The sequence below is a fragment of the Elephas maximus genome, chromosome 15 (assembly GCF_024166365.1).
Source record: "Elephas maximus indicus isolate mEleMax1 chromosome 15, mEleMax1 primary haplotype, whole genome shotgun sequence".
NCBI lineage: Eukaryota > Metazoa > Chordata > Mammalia > Proboscidea > Elephantidae > Elephas > Elephas maximus.
Genome location: NC_064833.1, coordinates 43,788,198 through 43,812,774, shown reverse-complemented (window position 1 = coordinate 43,812,774; position 24,577 = coordinate 43,788,198). Strand labels below are relative to the sequence as shown.

Here is a 24,577-nt window from a genome sequence, read left to right as displayed (position 1 = left end):
AGCTACTGCTGCTAACCAAAAGGTCGGCAGTTCAAATCTACCAGGCAATCCTTGGAAACTCTACGGGGCAGTCCTACTCTGTCCTATGGGGTCACTGTGAGTCGGAATCGACTCGATGGCAACGGATTACGGGTTTTTTGACAATCGATTGTGCGCTGTAGATGCTTTTGCACTAGTGGTAAGAGTCTGGGTTACAGAGTTAAATGACCCGGGTTCAAATCCCAGCTCTGCCACTTTCCAACTGAGTGACACTGGTCATCACTTATGTCCTCTTGCCAGGGCCAGGACACAGTGAAGCAGCTAAGGCACAACATTTAAGGAGGTACTCACGTCCAGGGTCCTCGCACCACTCTAAGAGTGAACACGGCCTTAAATTTTGCACCCCAAGGCAACTCTCTTGCCTTAACCTAGTCCTGCCCGTGCCTCTTGCCCTGGTTTTCTTATCTGTAAAGTGAGGATAATGACCTCCCTGATGGAGAAATTGTGAGAATTAAGTGAGTAACGTAAGTAAAAGGCTAAGCACAGTGCCTGGCCCTGGTTGTTGTTAGCTGCCATCAAGCCGGCCTGACTCATGGACGAAATGCTGCCCAGTCCTGTGCCATTCTCAGGATTGGCTGGGGATTGGAGCATTGTCATCCATAGGATTTTCATTGGCCGAGTTTTGGAAGTAGACTGTCAGGCCTTTCCTCCTAGTCCGTCTTAGTCTGAAAACTCCACTGAAACCTGTTCAACATCATGTTGTTGTTGTTAGGTGTCGTCAAGTTAGTTCCAACTCGTAGCGACCCTACATCATCCTGGCAACACGCAAACCTCCACTGACAGATGGGTGGTAGCTGCGCATGGGATGCATTGGCTGGGAATCGAACTCAGGTCTCCTGCATGGAAGGCGAGAATTCACCACTGAACTACCACTGTCCCAACTGACACATGGTTAATGCTCAATAAATGATAGTTATCATTTCTCTGACTGGACGCTCCTGAGGAGCTGGTTTTTGTTTCTAATTCATTTTTATATTTCTAATAACTTCATCGGAAATCCTGGTGGCGTAGTGGTTAAGTGCTACAGCTGCTAACCAAAGGGTGGGCAGTTCAAATCCACCAGGCGCTCCTTGGAAACTCTATGGGGCAGTTCTACTCTGTCCTATAGGGTCGCTATGAGTTGGAATTGACTCGACGGCACTGGTTTTTTTGGGTTTAATAACTTGATACACATTACATTGAAAATAGCAGATCCATTGTGTTTGAGTCAATTAATGAATTTTTGCTAAGCTACTCATAAAAAAAAAAAAATATGTTGCTGTGGAGTTAATTCTGATTCATAGTGACCCTATAAGACAGAGTAGAACAGCCCCATAGGGTTTCCAACGCTGTAAATCTTTACAGAAGCAAACTGCCATATCTTTCTCCCGTGGAGCGGCTGGTGGATTTGAACCACTGACCTTTTGGTTAGCAGCTAAGCGCTTAACCACTGTGCCACAAGGGCTCCTTTGCTGAGCTACAGACATGGTAATCAGGAAATTAGCCTACAATCAGGCAAACAACTCAAGCTTCGGGTCCCTGCAACAAGAATTCCTGAGCTGATTTCATCTCCTTGTTCATGTTTTGTGTTTAGCAGGTTTAGGTGAGGTGCTTTGGCCTAAGGGAGCAGAGCCCAAGCCTCAGAAAATTGCTGAGATTGGTTTTCAAATTAGAACCATGAAGGGAAAGGCTCAGAAAGTGGGATGCGTGCACACTGAAAGGATTAGTTCGTGTCTGGATACCAGCAGCTCAAATGTGTTAAGTGGCTTTGGTCCATCTGTGCTGGTCCCGTCAGGAACGGATGGGCTGGTTTTCAGTTCTGCACTTGCCAGCACCCTGGGAAGAAGATTCTTTCCTGGAACATGGAGACCATCTTGCATCTTGCCTGGAACTCTGTGAAACTTTTGACAGTGGCTGGCCCAGATGGGTGCACCCCGAAACACCACATTTATTTCATATTGGGATTGGTATTCCCCTTTTACATTGTGGTTGGGACTCATTAACTCTCAATAAGGACCAGCATTGGAGGAGAGGTTTCCTCCCCCTCCAGGAAAAAAAAAAAAATGTTGTTTTGGATGGACCACAGCTCCTGTAACTGATTTGCAACCCTGGCACCGGGCAGCATGTTGTGTGGTACCCTGAGGCTGGTGAGAAAGGGGACAGACTCAAGGATTCCTGGGTGGGAAGGCTCTTCCCTGCGTTGACCACAACAGCTAAAACACTATGTTTAATAGACCAAGGCTGGTCTACGTTTGCATGGAAACTGTGTTTGTGTGGAATTTTATTTTTTACTTCAAGATGGCCATAATGAGAGCCAGACTGCTGATGGATCTAACGATTAGAAGCAGCCTCTGAATTCGCCACCCACTCACGTTAAGTTCAATTCTGAGACCTGGTTCTAAAAGTTCAAAATGCGTGGTGTTTACCTAGCATCCTCACCAAAGCCCTCACATTCACTGGTGCCAGACATGTGCGTTTGGTCTGCAGTTGCCCAGTTCAAGGACTGCCTCTATATCTAGCCCTGGACTTTAAGCAGCCTGTAAGGGTGTTGGGAAGGTTCACTTTAGTAACTGTTATATTTATGTCCACAGTATCACTATTAAATTGGCAAGCATGAGGAAGCCTTCGGTGTGGCCTGAGCATAGTCACCATCCCTGGATGAACTGTGCTTGGAAACAAGGAGTACGGATAGGGCTCTTGGCTTCAAGAACTTGGCTCAGCGATTATATCCCTTTGCGTCATGTCCGCCATTGCACCTGCTTCTTTTGGAGCCAAACTTACACATTATCACCATTGCTCTTTAATAGCATTGGAATTGCACTAATCTATGAAATCTTTTTCTTTCTCTGCCACAGAATAGAAAATTCTGGAGCCTGTGGGAGTGGGGAGGTGAATTGAAGACTACATTCTGAGTCACTGTTTCAGAACTTTTTATTTTTCCATTCCCTCCTCCCCCTCCTCCAGTGATTTTGGTAGTAAAAGTCTTCTAGGGCAAGCAACATTTAAATGGAAAACAATCAGATGGTAAAGACCTCCATTTTAATCTGCTACTAGTCTGGGACTAGTTAATGAGTAACAATTACTCATTTCCAAAGCTCTTATCAGCTGGGAGTGTGAGATCAAGAGGCTCTTCCAATATAGTTAGTGGTGCTCAAAAAAGAACTGCCGCTTCCAAAAGGGAAGCTTGAGCACCAATAAAGAACTCAGTGCTTCCATTTATCTTATATAAACAAAAAGATCCTAATGTAAATATCAACACATGGCTCCACACTCCGATAGTATTTGGCTTTTCATGAACCTTGAAGTGCTGCTCTTAAATACCATGAACAGGAAAGAGGCTGCAGAGCAGCGGCAGAAGTGTCTAGACCAGGGCTGGCAAACTACAGCCTGTGGGCTGGCCACCTGTTCTTGTAAATAAAGAATGCTCATTATTTACAAATTGTCTAGGGCTGCTTTCGAGCTACAATGGCAGAGTTGAGTGGTTGCGACAGACACTGTATGGCCCACAAATCTGAAAATATTTATTCTATGGGTCCTTATAGAAAAGTTGCCAGGCACTCTTTGGAAACTCTCCGGGGCAGTTCTACTCTGTCCTATAGTGTCGCTATGAGTCGGAATCGACTCGACGGCACTGGGTGGGTCTAGACAAATAATTAGATGAGCCAAGTGTTGGTTAAAGGTCCCCAGCTCACAATGCCAAGAGGACTGGTTTGGTTTGGCTATTTTCACGCACAGTGTCATTTTAAAAATCCTACAAGCCAGTACAACTAAAACTGCTGTTCACCTTCCTTTGGTACAACAATATGGAAAGTAAAATGAGGTCTGAATGTATTTCATGTGCTGCCTGGACCTCTAAAGCATGGCTGGTTTGCTCAAATGTATGTAAGTCAATGTCATTTCTCAAAACTTTTAATAGATCCAAATGCTGGCAACCACTAAAGTATTGGCATTATGCTCATGTCTATACAAAATACTACAATGCTCAAAGCCATGTGCCGTAGCAATAAAGGTAGTCCTAGTTCAAGTAAAACTACTCAGTGTAATTATTTTCCCAATCTTTGAAACCAGTTTTAAGAGTCACCAGAAATCTGTAGTTTAAGGCACCAGACACATTTCTTATCTGATCATCTGAACCTTCCTAATGTCAATATGCCATAAATTATATGACTGTTTATCTGAATTAGTGGGGCACCCTCAACAACAGCAGGAATTTTTACTCAGAGTGCAGATGCCAGACGTGGGCTCTGGGTTATTTTTTTTTAAATAATATTTTATTGTGTTTTTGGTGAAAGTTTACACAGCAAATTAGGTTCCCATTTAACTATTACTACCCAAATTGTTCAGAGACATTGGTTACATTTTTCACAATGTGTTAACATTCTCACTAATTCCCTTTTGGATGTTTCACTTCCAGTAAACTGGTTTCCCTGTCCCCTTGCCCTTTCAACTTTGCTTTACAGTAATTGTTGACCATTTGGTCTTATAAAGATGGTTTTTTAAAGGTGCACAGTACTCACTGGTAATATTCTTTATTTTATGAGCCAATTTGTTATTTAGCTAAAAGGTGACTTCAGGGGGTAGTTTCGTTTCAAGTATCTCAGGGCGATAGTCTCTGGGAGTCTAGTCTAAATTGGTCCAGTAAGTCTGGACTTTTTAAGAATTTGAGTTCTGTTTCACATTTTCTCCCCTTCTGTCAGGATCCATCCATTGTGGCCCTGATCAGAACGGCCATTAGTGGTAGCCAGGCACCATCTTGTTCTTCCGATTTCAGGGTAGTTAAGGTCATGGTGCTCTGGGTTATTTTTCATACATTGGTAATGGATTCGAATCTCTCCTTTGGTTGGTAACTCTGTGAGTTGGATAGTCTGACTAGGAGTGCAGGTTATGAAAAAGAACAAAGCCAAAAGACCGAAAACAGTTGTTACTATAGCCTCAACAGCTCTGAGTTAAACAGCCTACACAAAGCAAGATAATTGGCTGGAACAACACGTGTCAGAGTGATCTGAAGGTTTGGAAACGTCATTAAGGATGGGGATTACTATTTGATGTTGAATGCAATGAAGACCATCTCTTTTTTTTTTTTTTAATTAACTTTTAGCGTGCTTTAAGTGAAAGTTTACAAATCAGGTCAGTCTCTTATACAAAAATTTACATACACCTTGCCATATACTCCTAATTGCTCTCCCTCCAATGAGACAGCACAGTTCTTCCCTCCACTTTCTCTCCTCGTGTCCATTCGGTAGCTTCTGGCCCCCTCTGCCCTCTCATCCCCTCTCCAGACAGGAGATGCCAACATAGTCTCATGTGTCTACTTGATCCAAGAAGTATCAATTTCCACCCCTATTCCAGTCCAATCCCTGTCTGAAGAGTTACCTTTGGGAATGGTTCCTGTCCTGAGCTAACAGGAGGTCTGGGGACCATGGCCTCCGGGGTCCCTCCAGTCCCAGTCTGACCATTAAGTCTGGTCTTCTTATGAGAATTTGGGGTCTGCATCCCGCTGCTCTCCTGCTCCCTTAGGGTTTCTCTGTTGTGCTCCCTGTCGGGGCAGTCATCAGTTGTGGCCAGGCAGGATCTAGTTCTTCTGGTCTCAGGATGATGTAGTCTCTGCTTTATGTGATCCCTTCTGTCTCTTGGGCTCATAATTACCTTGTGTCTTTGCTGTTCTTCATTCTTCCTTGCTCCAGGTGGGTTGAGACCAATTGATGCATCTTAGATGGCTACTTGCTAGCATTTAAGACCCCAGATGCCACTCTCCAAAGTGGGATGCAGAATGTTTTCTTAATAGATTTTATTATGCCAATTGACTCAGGTGTCCCCTGCAACCATGGAAGACCACCTCTTTTTTCCTCATTTAAATATTGTGGTTGTCATTAGTTGCTGTTGTGTTGACCCCATGTCAGAATGTCAGAGTAGAACTGTGCTCCGTAAGGTTTTTAGCGCTGTGACCTTTTGGAAGTAGATTGCCAGGGTTTTCTTCTCAGCCACCTCTGGGTGGGTTTGAACTGCCAACCTTTCCGCAAGTAGTCAAACACTTAACTGTTTGCACCATCCAGGGACTATCATTTAAATATTAGGTAGGTCATAAATAACAGATATGGTTATGGATTCTACTTGCAAATGTATCTTAGTAGACACGTGACTCAATTGCAGCAGAAATGCCACTCAAATGTGAGGGCATTAGGGCTTCCTTTCTAGGCCTAGGTTTACCCACTTGGCTGTGTTGTGTGTCCACAGATTTAAACGCTGCAATCCAGATCTCTAATCACAACTGTCTTTTTCCCTAGAAGAGCTTATGAAGCTTGGAATAATGACTTGGGGGCAGGGGGGAGAAGAGAACAGTATATAGTGAGAATATTGCTAAGAGTTTGAATGTGATTTTTGAGACTTGTGTTAAAAGTTAAAGTACATAAACCTACTTGATAAATTATAAGATCTATAGCTAATAAAGGTATGTTGTTATTTTTGTGTACCATTGAGTTGATTCCGACTCACCACAACCCTATAGGACAGCGCAGAACTGCCCCACAGGGTTTCTAAGGAGTGGCTGGTGGATTTGAGCTGTGGACCTGAGCGCTTAACCACTACGCCACCAGGGCTCCCAATATAGGCATAGAATATGAAATTTTTCTTCAGTTTCAGTCAACATAAAATAGGTTCTTACAGCTGAAGAAGATGTTACATTCTATAGTTTTATTTAAAAAGAAAAGGTCCTAATTTTGAAATTTTTCCTTTTTTAAGTTTAAAAATGCCACCAGCCAAGGTCTTTTAGCTGGGGTATACACCATCACAGAAAGCTACTTATAACTTCTAATTTTTAAGCAGCATTTACTTTTCAAGGGATGATTAAGATTAAAACAGGGCTAGATTTCCAGAAAACATGATTCACCATTCTCATTTAGAAATACAAAGGTGAGATCTTGATCTTGATGGGAAGGCTCATACAAGGTGTCCTAGGGAAAAAGAATGTTCTCAGACCATTCTTTCAGGGCTGAGGTTGTAGGACTAAAGTGTTTATCTATAAAGTCAAGAGACACACACTACACAACACATGGGAAAATCAACCTATGCACACTATGGCCAAGTCACGTGTGCACATATTTGTGTGACACTCCTGCCTAGGCAGCCAGGCTCTAATTAAGATCTAGCTGGTCGGATGATCACTAGGGAGAGGGCCAGGGTGTGGGGAACATTTCAAATTACATTCCATGAAAACATTAGGCTGTCAAAGCTTGGGAAGGCCCTGATTGTCTGTAGAAATTGAGGTGGGGTAAAAGACTGAGACTAATGCTAGCACATGTCAGCATAAAAGAGCTGCTGACACAGATTGAACATGTGCAATTTTTTAAAAAGGTGGTATCGAGTAACAGGCCAACAGCCGTCCCTTTCGGCATTTTAGACCTCTTTCTTCTCTCCACTTTGGCTCTTTGTTGAGTCACTTCCATCAGGCAAAGTTCCATAGGATAAGCCATTTGAATCTGGTTGTATTTTGTCCAACATTTGTTTCCCTGTGGAGATAATAATCATAAAAAATCTTTTGAGCTCTTACAGAAGATTAAGTCCTAATAATTTCCTCTCAATCTAGACCACATTTTATTTCTCCCTTTTTATACTATGTGGTAACGCTTTAAACTGAAGAGATAAATGTCAAGGAAGAAAAGGCCCATGGAGCACGCTGTCCACTGATACGGGGTTATGTATTGCCCATATGAGAGATTATTTCTCCCTACCCCACGGATCTATAATGCTGGACGAGGAACACAGAGAATAACAAGAAGCATTCATCCTTCTCCAAACCTTTCTCTTCAGTATTCTGTCTTCTTTTCCGTGTTTAGTTTAACACATAAAATGAACACAGAAAAATAGTGGCTTCTAATACTGATCCTATGTGTGGGGCTTTGTGAAATGAAAAAAATAGAGTTAAAAATAAGTAAACTTTATTTCCTACCAAAGAACCTTGAACAATAGAAGGCATCAATAATGCAAACCCTTGTCGTAAATGCCAATTCTCGCAGGGAACACTCCTGGTTGATAAGGTGGGGCTCAAATAGGAAAGAAAGCACAGAATTCGATTCAAAGAGCTGTATTTTCTCAGGCTTAGGGGTAAGGGTTTAATGATTTTTGCCTCAAGGCCTCAGTCCTAAGAGAATGGTGGAGGAGGCTGTGAGAACCTCTCCACTCCTATTTGGAAACCTACAGGTCAATTTAAGTCCCCAAAAAAGCTAGGAATTGTTGAGGGAGGGAAGATAAGAAGGAGGTGGGGACACAGCGGACTGTTCCCTTTGTCTAGACTTTGCTTCTCTTGTCTAAATGACTAAGGCGAGTTATTTCTCAGTGAGTGGGAACTGGAAAGATGATACATGTTAAACCAATCTGATGAGTGAGGTAAGAAGGGGAAGAGGCTACTCATGTTCTATGGCTGTGACGAACATTACTCTTGGTACCACAGGGCACAAGCCACCTCGGTCTTCCCAGGAATGTGCTCTTTAGTAGCCTAACCTTTATCCTTAGTTATTCCTTCAGACGCTCTTCTTACTGCAGGGATTTACTGCTGGTAGCCATTCCCCTCTCTTTTCCCATTTAAGGAAACCCAAAACGAAATCTCAAAATCACCGAAGTCAACAAAACATGGTCAGATCTCTTATATCCCAGTATCCTGTGCAAACCTGACATTCAATAAATGACTATTAACATTTATAGTTAAAACATCACCTTTGGTTTCATCATTAAAGGTAAGTTTTTTGAGGATAAAAAGTGTGCTTTGTAGTAATTTAATACCCAAAATAATGCCAGCAGTGACTACTTTATAGTAATTTAATACCCAAAATAATACCAGCAGTGACTAATTTATAAGGATAAAATTTTCTATTACGAATGAAAGAATACACAATTTTACCAGGAATATTTCCAAAATCAATGTAAGGCTGTTGCAGATGTTCTCTTTCTCGATTTCTTGTGACCAAAAACACTCCAAGGAATGACAGAAAACACCTGTAAGAACAGAATTAACAAAGAACACGAGAACACTGAAACGGCTCATGGTATGAAATAACTGAGCTCCATAATCTACACAATGACATAAATTCCATTGGTTTTGTTCATCCTGTTTCTCATGGTAAACTGCCTAGAATTTGTCTTAACTGCTATAGCCAATCATGCTTGCACCCAGAACCAAGACTTGGGCAGCTTCCAATAAATCTCTGCCCCAGGTTTTTACCATCTGGAGGCTAATTGAGGCTCTAAGCCCTTTGGGCAGACACTAGCTCTCATCTTCTATCCATGCATGCCTAGACTCATTACTGGCATGCAACACTAGTGAAAAAATAATTTACTCTTTAATTTTCTAAGAAATTCAGTTGTCCTTGGCCATAAGAGTAGTCAGAGTTTCCAGACCCTAGAAGGTTGGCCTCACCCAAATATTTTATGGAATTGAATTTTTAGATAGATGGTTTCCTATACTGAAAATAGTCTGGGCTCAAGTTTGCATAAAAATGATCATGCTGAATATAAACTCAAGAAGCAGCTAAACATTAATGGAGTGCCAGGTGGAGCCAATGGAAGCTTCTATAACATCAGTGATATTCTGTTGAAGTTCTACTCTCTGTTTGTAAGCAATGCTGCAGAGCTGTCCACCAAATTGCCAGGGAGGCTTCCACTGTGTACCCCAACACAAAAAAGGGATGTTATCAACCTGTTATTATTAGGTCTCAAGACTGGGAACTGCCCTGGTCTTGGCCTTTTGTTCTGGGTGTTCCTAGAGGCATTCGTGGTCTTCTGATTGGCTTGAAATCTAATCAAGGGGGCTCCCAAGGGTAGGGTAGGCCTGATATAGTATTAAAAGGCCATGGAATAACTACAAGGGCCAGTGGATTTATCTCAACTTTTGCTGGAATTAAAATCTCCAATGTTCCAGAACTCTCAGAGAGATCCCTAAATTATAAAGTCAAAGGCACTGAGCCCTGTGTGGGGTGTTAAGTTGAAAAATATGTTTCTTTTAGGACTTCAGGAAACTGATGTTTCTTATATAATTTTCCGATTTTCTATACCTCAGTTACAATGCCAAAAATCCTATATAAATGTAATAGAATTTCACATATCTTACGCCTTAGGCATTTACTCACCCAAAAAGATATATCAATACAGTAAAAAAAGGTGCACCAAGGAATTCCTGATAAAATATGATCCCTATAATAGGAAGAGAGGACAGAATTACTCCTAGAGTAAGGATATTTACAATAGGTATGCTATGATTCGGAATCGACCTGACAGTAATGGGTTTACGAGTTGTTTTAAAAATTAATATTTTTTTTCTGAATTTAATTATCCTTAAAATACATGTTCAGTAGCTCAGTTTTAAAAAATTCATATGTCATACTTACATTTTCAATTATTCTGAAAAGAAAATAAATGTGTAGACCTCATGTAAGTATCAGTAGGTCAATATAATTGACATAACTTTTACAAATAGAAATTTCTTATGTGGTCCAGGATTTGCCCCACTGAAACATGCAAGTAAACAAAGCTCTAGTGGCCATTTCCCACCTACGGTTTTAGGCCAGGAATCAGCAGGCCTGACCTGAGCGCCTGGGTGGATTCTCTGGCTGCTACTGCCTATGCTGCCACCCTTGGCAATGCTGTGTGACCATGTGCCCACCTGGGCAGCAGAAGTCCTGAAGAACACTCTAGCAACTGAAGGGCTACAACACTTCTATTTCCCACTGCCGATCCCATCTCCCATCTGCTCCTTCCTGTCTTCTTTCTGGGTGAAGAAAACATCATGGATGTGTCATCTGCTCTGACAGGTTTTCTCCTCTGTTGGTCTCAATGGTTCCTCTTGGTCTAAAGTCTTCACAGAGTTTTTATTAAATAATACAGCTTTAAATGGAATTAATATTTTTGTGTGTGGTGTTAACCTTGCCAGCTAGGCAACAAATATTTATGAAGAGTCTCCTATGTGTCACTAACTGTTCTAGGTGCTGGAGATACCACTGTGAACAAGACAGAGTCGTGTCCTCAAGGAGCTCCTTATGTGGAGAATAAAGTTCTTAAAGAAAGAAGCCATGTCCAATTTTAATGAGTATGTGTCAAATGAATGAATGTTTCTGAAACATTTTTCCATGTTATTATGCACATCTTGTAATCATTTTGATGTTTTCATGTTATTCTACTAAGCTGATGCATCATAATATTCATTTTTCTAAAGAGCATTTTAAATTGCTTCTACTTTTTTTTTTTTTTTTGCTATGGTAAAGTAACAATGAACTTCTCTGCACATATTTTTTCCCCGGTATTTGAGGATTTGTGACTGTTGTTGTTAGAATGGGTTCCTGGAAGTGGAATTTGTGTTTTAAAGAGTAGAAACATTTTTAAGGCTCTTGATAAAAACTGTGCAACTCAGTTCTAGGAGGGTGGTACCATATTACCCGACCCCATGAGAATGGCTACTGCAGTACTGTTGTCTAGTCGGCATTGGCTACTTAGGAAGAAGAACAAAACAAGAACTTCACTAAGTTAGTAGGCAAAATATTGGTATCTTATTTAAAAAAAAATAGACTTTATTTCTCAGAGGAGTTTTAGTTTACAGAAAAATTGTGCAGAAAGTGCAGAGTTCCCGTATGCCCCTTCTTTCCCTACACACCATTTGTCCTACTATTAACATCTTGCATTCCTGTGGTACATTTGTTACAACTGATGAACCAATATTGATACCTTATTATTAACAAAAAGCCCATAGTTCACACTAGGGTTCACGTTTCATGTACAATCCTATGGGTTTTGGTAAGTATATAATGCGATGTGTCCACCATGACATTATCATATAGAATAGTTCACTGCCCTATAATTTTTATTTTAAACTATACTTGTTGATGGAGGCAGAGAGAAGCTAGTCAAGAAGCTGCACCTATATTCTACTTGAGTAACATCAGATTAACTGTTAGCACTCAGGAAGTCCCAGCCTCCCTGCCTCCCTGATTACTCAGTGTGCTGAGTATTAAGACCCAGCCTTGTTGGTCCTCTTAGAAAACTCTTTCCACTCATAGGAACCACATTCTTTATACACCTTCGTGCACATTAATATTAACTATTAGGCTGTATGTAATACCTATAACTCTTTTTGTCCCTATTTTCCTTTCCCCATAATTCTAGGGCACACAAATTCTCCATCTTTTCTTACCTTCTTTTATCGACAAGTGTAAAATGCTGAGAAAAAAATTAGATGTCTTAGTTATATAATCTTTTTCTTTAAATGTAAAGTTCCATTTTGGGAAACAGAAAACGCACTAATTATTTTTAAAAATTGCTCACGGGCAGTCACACTGTTTGCCATGAAATAAAAAAGATGTGCCAGTTAGGAAACAGATAATCCCTAATTGCCCCCAAAATATATTAACTTTGTATTGAGAAATGAACCCCTAAGATAAGAAGGTGGTAAACACATCAAATAAGCCAATAAAATAGGGCATACCAATACCTAATTTAGAAATGATATATTCAAATACACTGTATTTAGCTTGGAACAAGTTTCAAATTTATACTTTTTGTTTTAACACTACTGTGTTTTTCATATTAAAATATAACTGTCCATAAAAATATAAGACCTGCAAGAGTAGACAAACAGAGCTGGAACAGGGGAGACAATAGTTTCTGTTCTCATCTGTCTGGCCTTCCCTGGAACATTGAGTTAATTTTTGAGCCCCACCCTTTGCTCAAGCTGGTGAGGGGCATGTAGGCAGGGTTAATGGAATTGGGGATGTTTGGCCCCAAGACAAGACTCAAGACGCCCATCACAGCTGCTTTGATTACCAGAAGGGCTGACAAGGGGAAGATGCCAGAAAACGGAACTAAGATGAGTGTCTTGAATTCACAGGGAAGCTAATTTCAGCTCCAATATAAGAAAACAGTTACCTCTTCAAATAATTAGAGTGATCTGAAATGGGAGGGAGCTGTCTTGGGAGGCAGTGAGCACTGGGATGCAATCATACAGGGTAGAATAATCTCCCTTAGTGGAGGTTATGGAGGAAATTCAGCACTGGATGGAGGCTAGGGTGGTATGGACTACACAATTCCTCATAACCCAAAGACTTGTTGATTTACATTTGTGTGTAGGTGGAATCACATATGGTATAAAAAGCCAAAACTTACCTGCAATAATGGCACTGGTTGTAAATAAAATATGGTTAACGGGCACCACTGTCGTCGTATTGTAGAGTTTCGTGGCTTGATTCAGGAACCTAAAGCAGAAGGCACTTACTAAATCTCTGGCTTTAAGAGACGCTCAGCAAGAAGTTAACAATAACGTCAAGAAACGCATGTTCTTTAGCTAGAACTACAAAGAGAAACCAAGTGCAGTAAAAGGGCATTTCCAATCAGCAGTCATAGCTTATATGCATCTGATATATGAGATCAGATGTCGGGTTTTATGGTCTGTTTAAACCAACAACAGTAACAATGAAAAGCAATTAATCATATTCCGAGGCCACAGAAGTTTGAGTTGGAAGTGATTCAAGCTGCTGGACCAGTATCACACTGGGGCTGATTCATTAGGATAGACCCTAAAAAAAAAAAAAAAAGACCCTAGAATCTGTTAAATATCATATCTGGGGAATAGCGTAGCTATCCATTGACATGCCACGTGCCAAGAAAGAAGATGGAGAAGCAAAGGAATGTTTAATGTTTCAAAAGCCATGCTCAACGCTCCAGCTGCAGAGCACATGTGGCGAGCTCAGCTTCTCACTTACTTTGGCCACCAACGTGAATTCAGGTTCCCACAGCTGTGCTGTCCCCATGGGGGACTAGACCTTTCTTCTTCTGAAGCAGTGGAGTGTACTGACCTCACCTGGGTGCTTTAAAAAAGCACTAATGCTTAGGTCTTACCCCAGAGCAATCGAAAAAAATACTTGTGGTCCCAGGCATGTGTATGTGTGCATGCATGCATGGGTAATACAAACACACATATGTATATGGATATACATATGCATATAAATGTATATATACATGGATATACATATATATGTACAAACAAATCATTGTCCTCAGGTAATTTTAATGGGCAGCCAGGGTTGAGAACCACAGCTCTGCAGTGTGAAAGATGCAGGGACCAAAACAAGGGTGATGGGAATGTACTTTCCCTTCAATTGTATCTGCCTCTTAAGCTCATAAAGCATAGTATAATGATGCTAATTACTAAATTCCAAATGTTACTGTAGCAGCCCTAATCAATCCAGAAGAAGAAAGAGATAAGAAACAAAATAGTAAGATTCAAGAATTAGAAACACATTAAGTCTTATAAGGGAATGACCAACAAACGGTAACAAAAGATTGGCTTTCTCCAGTAACTTCCCACAGACTTTGCACCAGGGCCTATATCCCACCCATAATGATTCGACTTTACTGGGATCTGACTTCCTAGCTGCCACTGGGATGATGCTTTTGCACAGCACTCTGGGGTGAGCAGAAAACTTTCTGTTCAACTCAAGAGAGCCCAGCAGGCAAAGGCACAACAATGTGAAATGGAGTGGAAATGATCAGAGCAGATGGAGGTGGGGGGAGAGAAGAGCAAGAAACTAAAAATGTACCATGTCACCATTATTAGGCCCCAAGAGAAACATAAAACAATCACTCTGCAATCCCATGGGTTCAAAGAAAATTCTGGCCAAAGATGCAATATTCTGGAGAAAGGATTTCCCTCCAGGCCAAACGTCTGGTTTCGTCCATCTCTGGGCAATTAATGAGCATGAGCTAAGAAATGAAGGTGAAGGGTTCATGTATTTCCTACATTTAGAATGAACTCCTGGATGTGGACCTGCCCCTTTGATTTATTGCTAATGACAACCTGTGTATGATGGATATTAATTACAAGCAGAAGAGCATCAGGAAAGTATCAAAGCGCACTTAGCTGGATTATGGCCGCACTTTAGAACTCACAAGACATGAAGGCAATGCTTAGTAAAAACGTATTATTAGATGCGAAGGACAAAGCAAGGCATGTTGGCCGAGAATAAACTGTTGACCCCTCACCCTCAGAAATCAGTTGTAGCTAATTTTAATTATCATCTGAAGCCAATAAAGATTAATGCTCAGAGACACACAGGGATGTTGAAAGAGTAATGAGTTATGTAGAAGCTAACTTACTTGACTTGGGAAACACAAGATGCTATCATGATGATAAACATGATATAGAAGATGGGATAAGTTAGTTGCATTTTATCCGTCACAGAAAAAGTGATCATGCCTGAGACTGCTTTTACTGAAATAACAGTCAATGAAGCTGAAAAAGAAAAAAAAAAGATAAAATACATATTTGAGAGAGAATGACAAACAAGTATCTTAAGTAAACATGGTAGAGTTAAAAACATCAATTGTGCTTTAAGAACAAACACTGTTGTGAGAGGCATGGGTAGGGTGCGACATCATCCAGGCAGCAGCCTCATTGGCTATGCTGGACTTTAAACGTGCTTAAATCAGCTAAAGATCTGCTGCGTGACTGGGTGTTTTTTAGCTTTGGAGCAAGATGCTTATTTTCTAGCCCTAACTGCTGAAAAGATGCTACTGATGTTACAATCACTGGTAGATGAGAAAGGCACAAACAATGGAGGAGATAAGAAAAGTCAGATTGTCCAGGTGACATTAATAGGAAAATAACTATTCAACTATATGGAAAAATGTTAAAGCCAAATAAATGAGAAGAGCAGAAAGTGAAAATCAATTCACCTCCTCAGTCTACTAAGACTTGTACGAGACCTTTCTGTTATAAATGCCTAGAAGTATCATTAAAAATACTTCTTTGACAAAGACACTGACTAGAAACAGAGCCAGAGCTGAGTATTCATTTCTCAGAGTCGGCCACATAAACCTAAGATTTACATGATCAATGGATGTTTCCTATACTAAAGAGGAACCTATTCCTATGAGAGCAAATTTTTAATAGGCTTTAAATAACAATTAATAAAAAGTGACTTGATACGGTTATATCAAAATTAAAGCAATGGAGTATTTCCTGGTAACACTACGTTTTGGTAGGAAAAAGACAGGGATTTTTTTTTTTTGTCTTAGGTGCCTTGAAGTTACTGGTGCATAGAATTCCATAATTTAACTGAAACCCACAGAAAGTTAAAAATAATTTTTACATGAAATCAAATAATTATAAGGCAATAAATATGAAACAGGCATCCTCCCTTTGTTGCTATTTATCCCTTTTAGCTTTGGAAAAGATAGTATTTCTCTTTTTATATATACATATATATATATAAATATATGTTTAAAATAAATGGTGATGGCCAACCTGGAAGAACTTTTTAGGGTAAACTTCCAAATTAGGCATTTTCTTTCGGTTAAAAGTCATAATTAAAGGGGACCCAGGTGACAAATTCTAAAAACAAAGCTCTCAAAGGAACAAAGAGGCCCTTATAGCTGGGCCCCTCCCCATCTTAAAATGTCTTTTGACCTGATTCTTTTACATATTTTCTACTGATTTTGACAATAGTTATATTTTAGCTGATCCATGAATTTTAAATATCTATAGAGTTTTTTTTATAGAGATCTGTGTGTCACTGGATGGTTTACGTTTGTGAAGTTAGCTGTTGAGGGACACTCATTTCCTCCTCAACACTGCCTGAAATTAGAGCACAATGTGGTTATGGTCTTGGGGTCTGAACAGCCAGGTTTCCCAAAGGAATAATTAAGAGAGAAGGATTTGAACGTACTGTTCCATTAGAGCCAAAACCTCAGAATTACACAGGACCCTAAGGGTCATCAAATTCAACCACCATCTGATGTTGAATTGCACTTAATACAAAAACAAAACTAGAGTTCTTCATGAAACAGCTAAACAAACTACCAATTACTATAGTTAATTATCATATTTTCAAAGCATGGACAATCACCAGCTGATTAATCACTATTTATTATAACTTTCCAAATTATTTCTAGGCTGGTAGAGTACTTATAAACTTTTTTTTTGGCGGGGGGAAGGGATGATGAGAATAGGTGGAATCATAAAATTGCATATGGAGTATCATTCCAATGTTAGATACATAAAAATAGGAAGCACTCATGTATGTATAGGAAAAAAGACCAGAAGAAGCTACATGAAGATACTATCAGTGGTTAATTTTAGGTATTGGGTTTATGAATAGTCTTTAAACTCATTTTTTTAAAGATAAAGATATATGTGTTCACTTATGAAAAGTTAGAAAATGTAGAAAAGCATGGGAGAAAAATTAAAATCACCTATAATCTCAACACCCAACCCCAAATCACTTCTAACATTTTAGTACCTTTTTTTTTAGTTATTTTTCTAAGTATGCATATACCACAACATGTGGCTACTTAAACCAAAACCAAACCCAGTGCTGTTGAGTCGATTCCAACTCATAGCGACCCTACTGCCTCACAGAGTTTCCAAAGAGCACCTGGTGGATTCAAACTGCCAACCTTCTGGTTAGCAGCCTTAGCTCTTAACCACTACGCCACCAGGGTTTACTATACACTACTTAGGAACCTACTATTGTCTCTGTGCATTTTCTATGCCATTCTTCTAAAGCGTGATTTTTATTGGCCTTTATATGAATGTATACTTTAACAACTCCCTGATTTTGGATTTTTAGATTATATCTAATATTTTTATTATTAAAAATGAGGCTGTGATGAATTTCTTTGTACACAAGTCTTTGTATGTCATTCTGCTTGTTTCCTAGGAAAATCACCTAATGGGGAATTACTGTGTCAGTGGCCACTAGTTAAGCTTTGAAATAAGCTGGCAAGCTACCTTCCAGAAAGTACCAGTCACACTCCCGTCAGTATTGTACAACAGTGTTTAGTTACATGGATTTATAAAAAAAAAAAAAATTTTTTTTAATATATTTTTCGTTGTATCTTTCTTTGTTTTCCTAATTCTCAACAATAAACACTACTTGTATCATTGTGGTAACAGTACCATTTTTTTCCTAACATATGCTAACCTGTTTTTGAAATTTAGCCTTCTCAGTTTATTCTTTCTTCATCAATAACTCCTTCCAAAGGCTTTCTTAGCTTGCCATTGATGTCTCCTTATTCACCTCTTGTCATGGAGTAGAACTGCCATGTAGGGTTTCCAAGGAGCGGCTGGTAGATTCGAACTGCTGACGTTTTGGTTAGCAGCCAAGCTCCTAACCACGTGATATTATTATTAGATCTCTTTATTAGAGACATAAATATCTTATTTATTAATTTTGCTTTGGCAACTAGAGTGTGCTAAGGATAGGGAAGGACTTCCAGGCTTTCCTAGCTGATCAACTTGAAAAACTCTTCTGTGCAGCTTCAGAAAAGAGATCACAGGCACAGGCAAGGGAGCCTTCTGTCTTCACTCACTTGAAGCCAGATTGCTTTCTTCCTGATTGCCCTCAACTTCCTATTTTTGAATTGTGGTTAAAATATATATATATATATATATATATATATATATATACAATAAATTGCCATTTCAATATTTCTTACCGTGTGCAATTCAGTGACATAAATTATGGTCACCATGTTGTACAACCATCATCACTATCTGTTTCCAAATTTTTCCATTGGCCTTAATAGGAGCTCAGTGCCCCTTAAACAATAACTCTCCCTTTCCCCCTCCTTTCTGCCCATGATAACCACTAATAAACTCTGGTCTCTACACATTTGCCTAAGTAAGATATTTCATTTAAATGGGATCATATAATACTTGCCCTTCTGTGACTGAGTTATTTCACTTGGCGTAATGTTTTCAAGGTTCATCTGTGTTGTAGCATGTATCAAAACTTCATTTGTCTTTATGACTAATATTCCATTGTATGTATATACCACATTGTTTATCCATTTATCTGTTGATGGACATTTAAGTTGTTTGTACCTTTTGGCCGTTGTGAATAGTACTGCAATGAACATTGATGTACAAGTGTTGTTGGCATTACAGCTTTCTATTCTTTTGGGTATATAACTAGGTGTAGAATTGTTGGATCATATGGTAATTCTATATTTAACTTTTTGAGGAACTGCTAAACCATTTTCCACAGTGGCTGCACTATTTTACAACCCCATCAGCAATGGATAAGGGTTCCAATTTCTCCCCATCCTTGTCACCACTTGCTGTTTTCTGTTTTTCTGATCATAGCCATGCTACTGTGGGTGGGTGGAGATGAAGTGGTACCTCATTGTGGTTTTGATTTGTGTTTCCCTAATGACTAGTGACATTGAGCATTTTTTCCTGTGCTTGTTAGCCATCTGTATATTTTCTTTGGCAAAATGTCTGTTCAAGTCCTTTGGTCATTTTTGGATTGGGTTTTTTGTCTTTTTGTGGTTAAATTGCAGGAGTTATTTATGTATTCTAGATATTAAGCCTTTATCTGATATATGGTCCCCAAACATTTTCTCTCATTATGTAGTTTGTCTATTCACTTCGTTGATAAAGTACTTTGATACACAAAAGTTTTTAACTTTGATGAAGTCCAATTTATCTATTTTATCTTTTGTTGCTTATGCTTTTAGTGTCATATCTAAGAATCTATTACCTAAAACTAGATCCCAAAGCATTACGCCTATGTTTTGTTCTAAGAATTTTATGGTTTTAGTTTTTACACTTACGTTGTTGATCCATTTTGAGTTAATTTCATTTATGGTATGAGGTGTGGATTCAGCTTATTCTTCTGCATGTGGAAATCCAATTGTCTCTATTTTCCTTCTTATTTCCATTTTTAATTTATCCTACAAACAATGTTATGACAACAACAAAGAAAAAAAATTCACCTATACTCCCACCAACTTGCATTCATTTTCAGTTTTTGCCTCATAAATGCTTTTAATCACAATGAAGGTAGGTAAGATTTTGTGTGTGGCTTTTCTCATTTAACGTAACCCTATAAATCTTCATCAAAGCTGCTTCAATTAATTTTCATAATCAGTCCATGTCTTCTAAAAGTCATTGGCACCATTATAAGATGCTCAAACAGCTCTGAAGGGTATAAAGAGAGGTCATTTTTTTCTTGTATCTTACTGCAGGGAAAATGCTTCTGGTATTTCACCATTGGGTAGTCTCCAGCTTCTGGTTTACGAAAAGTATGTTTTTTAATGCACAAGTATTCCTGTATTGTTTCAAGTCTTTGAATAGGAATGGATATTAAATTTTAGAATGCCTTTTCAGCATCTATTGAGATAATTACATGATATTTCTCCTCTGAGTCATTAAAATTATGAACCATATTAATGGAGTTCTTAAAAAACCATTCTTTTATTCTTACAATTAAATGACTAGCTAGGTAATTAATTCAAATGTTTATCGTGTGCTTAGTATGCTCAGCTCTAGGAAAGTCTTTATAATATAAATAGAACAGACATGGTCTGTGCCCTTGTGGGACTAATCTGGAGGAAGACAAGCTTATAACAATATGTAAATATGTAAGTAGAATATGCAATCACAAAGTGTTATAAATGTTGCAAAGAAAAAGAACTGGTTACATTGAGACTACTAGGCCACGATGTATTTATTCACTTTGGATTCTATTTGTTAATATGTTATTTAGAGTTTTAATTTCAGTACTCAGTGGTGAAATTACTTTACAGTGTTCTTTATTTGGGCTGTATCTTCAGATGCAAACCCTGGTGGCGTAGTGGTTAAGTGCTATGGCTGCTAACCAAGAGGTTGGCAGTTGAATGCACCAGGCGCTCCTTGGAAACTCTACTAGGCAGTTCTACTCTGTCCTATAGGGTCGCTATGAGTCGGAATCGACTCGACAGCAGTCGGTGGGTTATTTTGCAGATATGGCATCAGTATTATACTGAGTATGTAAAAAATATATATGTATATAAGCTTTCTTTCTTATGTCTTCAAATAGTTTAAACAATACCAGAATGATCTCTTCCTTAAAGATTTGAAGATTTTACCTTGGAAATTGTCTAGGTCTAGATGGTTTTTAGGATGTAGCTTTAACAACCTCCTCTGTTTCCTTCTTATTTTCCTTTAAAAACTCAGCAATTTATTTAACTTTTTATTTTTATTTGCATAATATATGTCTGATCTCTAATTTTGGGTATTTGTGCTTTTTCCTTTCTTTCCTATGGAGCATCTTTTATTAGTTCTCTTTTAAGGACTGATTACTGGATTTATTGCTTTTATATTTCCTATTTCATTAATTTTTGCCTTTAATCTTTATTAATACCTTCTTTCTGCTTTCCTTGGCTTTATTTCAAAATTTTTGTCTTCCTAATTTCTTCAGTTGAGTGCTTAATTGACTTACATTTAAAGCAATGAATTTTCTTCTGAATATAGTTTTAGTCATAAACTACAGGTTTTAAGATTAAGAGTTTTCATAATAATTTTTAAAATACAGGCTTCAGTGAAACCTTGGTTACTATTTTGGCTCAGTACACTTTAAAGAAATAGGGTTAAAATTTCTAGGTAAAAGTAGGGTTTTATTGGTTTTTACTTTCATTGTTGTCTTCTAATTTTATTTCACCATGATCTGAGAATGTGGTCTGTACTATTTCAACTTCCTGGAATTTATCAAGGATTTCTTTGTAGCCAAATACATGACCAACTTTTTAAAATGCTACACAGGCACTTGAAAGAAGGTATATTTGCAGTTTTCTGTATTTGGAGTTCAATATTAAAGCTACCACCATCTTTACATATTTTTCTGTCTACTTATCTTCCATGAACTGAGAGAAGTCCTTATTCCCCTTAGTTTTGAGTTTTCTGCTACACATCAGGTGTCAGCTAATATGTAACAGAATACGATGTTTTTGTGGGTTGTACCCTTTTATCAGTATAAATGACCACGTTTTGTCTCATTTAATGTTTTCTGCCCTGATTTTAATGTAGATAGTAATATCATAACCTTCTGCTTTCTTTTACTTTCAACCTAAGTTACCTTGCTTTAGATGAATTTTATGGTTGTAGCCAAAATATCTCATGACCAGCAAGGGCACTGGCCAATTAGTAAGGTGCTAGCCCTCCTTTCTTTCCACCACTGCAAGGTTCATGTGGGCCCCCTGCATTAATAAACCCACTGCCATCAAGTCGGTACCAATTCATAGGACCCTACAGGACAGAGCAGAACTGCCCCATAAGGTCTCCAAGGCTGTTCTCTTTATGGAAGCAGACTACCACATCTTTCTCCCGTGGAGCAGCTGGTGGGTTAAAACTGCCGACCTCTCAGCAGCCAAGAGCTTACCACTGCATTAATACCAAAAAACAAACAAAAAAAAAACCCCAAATCTATTGCTGTTGAGTCAGTTCCAACTTATAGGGACCCTATAAGACAGAGTAGAACCACCCATAGAGTTTCCAAGGAGCACCTGGTGGGTTTGAACTGACGACCTTTTGGTTAGCAGCTGTACCACTTAACCGCTATGCCACCAAGGTTTCTACTGCATTAATACTTAGTTGTTAATCAGGGCAGACCTGGGGGTTGGGAGGGTGGAGTATTGGGAAGGAGACCTTCAGGGGCCTTGGGCAGCAGCTATTTCAATAACTCTCACTAGCTGTCGGCTGAATCCAATTTGAGAACTTTTCTTTTTTTACTGGGTAAATTTACTCCATTATATTTATGATCATCACCGATAGGTATGATCTTAATTTGGCAATCTAAAATTTTCTTTATTTCCCATCTTTTCCTATATAGTGTATATTTTCTCTCCTTAGGAAAAAATACAAAAGTTCCTTTCCTGTTCTCTTGATCATCAGCATTCCTGTGCATGTATGGTGTAAATTTGTTTCTCTAAGTAATATTCCAAACAAAAATTTTGCTAATACTAAAGAGAGAACTAGACGAGATGGAGAAATAAAAATCCCAGCACCCCATTTAACGCCGGGGCTGGCAGCCCACCCCAATGGTACAAGTACAACCTACAGAGCAATAGGATACAACATACAATGTATGGATCATCTTATTGGCAAAGAGGCAAAGGAAGAATTATAAATGAACTTAAAAAAAAGGGAATTTCCCAAGTGGTTAAAGAGTTTTCTATGTATTGGTATATATCAGTGTGTGAGTGAGAGAAAGCAGGGGAGAGAGAAAGAATACATCGATATATGTATAATGGTCATATCTAAGCATCAGTTCTTCAAATCTTACAAAGTGCCTCTGGGAAAAAAAGGAAATGAGTGGGTAAACAACGAGTGAAAGAAAATGGCAGTTAAGAAAAGCATACTGCTTATATTTATATTAGCCATATTTTAAAATGTTTTAAAAATGCAAGGAGGCTATTTCTTACTAATTCCTGACGCAAGTTATAAATGGGTTCATTAGTTTGTTCCTCCTTTAATATTTTTCAACTATTTACTAAGAAAAAAAAATTCTCAAACTGTCAGATGCAAATAAAGATTACTAAGAAACAAATATCTTTAAATATATTTTAAAAATAATGAAATATGTATCAATTATAGAAAGACGTGAAACATAATTTGCGTAATTTAAGACTCCGTTTCTTTGCTACAAATCAGAGTTAAAACACAGAAACAATGAGCAAGAAATAGAATGCTCAAGTATTTTGCTTCAAATCTCTTTTTATGAATTAGCACAGCTAGATTAAAGAATAAGAAAACGAAGTATGTTCTCACCTAGAAGTGCCACCAGGGTTAGCAGAATCACAATGTGCTTCATTCCTCTTCTTTTATGGAAATATAGGAGAATGCAGAAAGTTAATATTTCTAAAATCTAGAAATGAAAAAGAGTTAAGTATAAATTTATTTTATACAAAGTTTTTTTAAATGCCACCCTTTTCTTTTTGATATTGCAACAGTTTTCATACAATAGTTTAGGGCGGCCATTGAGTTGCCATTGAGTCGGCTCTGACCCGCGGTAGCCCCGTGTGTGTCAGAAGTGTCAGAGTAGACCTGTGCTCCATGGGTTTCCAATGGCTGGTTTTGCAGAAGTAGATCAGATCACTAGTCTTTCTTCTGAGGCACCTCTGGGTGGACTTGAACCTTCGACTTTTCAGTTTGCAGCTGTAACCAGCAGGTGCAAGTAGTTAATGCACTCAGCTGCTTACTAAAGGTTTGAAGGTTTGAGTCCACCCAGAGGTGCCTTGGAAGAAAGGCCTGGTGATCTACTTCCAGAAAATCAGCCATCGAAAACCTTACGGGGCACGGCTCTGCTCTGGCACACACGGGGTCGCCATGAGTTGGAGCTGACTTGACAGCAACTGGTTTGGAGGTTCCTAAGGAGGAATATAAATATCTGAGCACAATAAACAGAGCCTCAGCCATCCAGACCCAGAGCCCTACACCACCTATACAGCCGTAACGCTCCAGTCTAGGTCTCCAGTCCTGAACTCCCTGCAACTTTAGTCTTGTTTATCCAGCTATCTACTACACATTTCCACATGCGTGTTTAATAAACCTATCACACTGTTTGGCATCACTTAACTCTTAATTTCCTACCTTCCCAACCTGTTCCTCCTGGGGCCCTTACCCCCTAGGTAAATGGCGCCACTATACACCCTGTTGCACAAACTACAGATTTCTCCCTTCCTCTCCCTCCCTGCCATCATCTCTCTGGATTACGCGATAGCTTTTAATTCTTCTCCTTTGATTTTTCTCTACAATCCGGTCAAT

The 24,577-nt window shown here is 39.0% G+C and overlaps 1 protein-coding gene across 2 annotated transcripts in view; it reads right to left on the bottom strand.

Annotated features, from left to right (window-relative positions):
- Positions 1-4,281: 4,281 nt before the first annotated feature.
- NIPAL2 (NIPA like domain containing 2) overlaps positions 4,282-24,577 on the bottom strand; it is an 85,622-nt gene continuing 65,326 nt past the window's right edge. For both annotated transcript variants that reach the window (XM_049853785.1, XM_049853784.1), the window contains 6 exons: positions 23,582-23,678; positions 15,148-15,283; positions 13,159-13,247; positions 10,137-10,200; positions 8,912-9,006; positions 4,282-7,523 (listed from right to left, as the gene is read on the bottom strand). In XM_049853785.1, the coding sequence (XP_049709742.1) occupies positions 7,411-7,523; positions 8,912-9,006; positions 10,137-10,200; positions 13,159-13,247; positions 15,148-15,283; positions 23,582-23,678 (594 nt within the window). In that variant the 3' untranslated portion in view covers positions 4,282-7,410. The remainder of the gene's footprint in view (positions 7,524-8,911; positions 9,007-10,136; positions 10,201-13,158; positions 13,248-15,147; positions 15,284-23,581; positions 23,679-24,577) is intronic.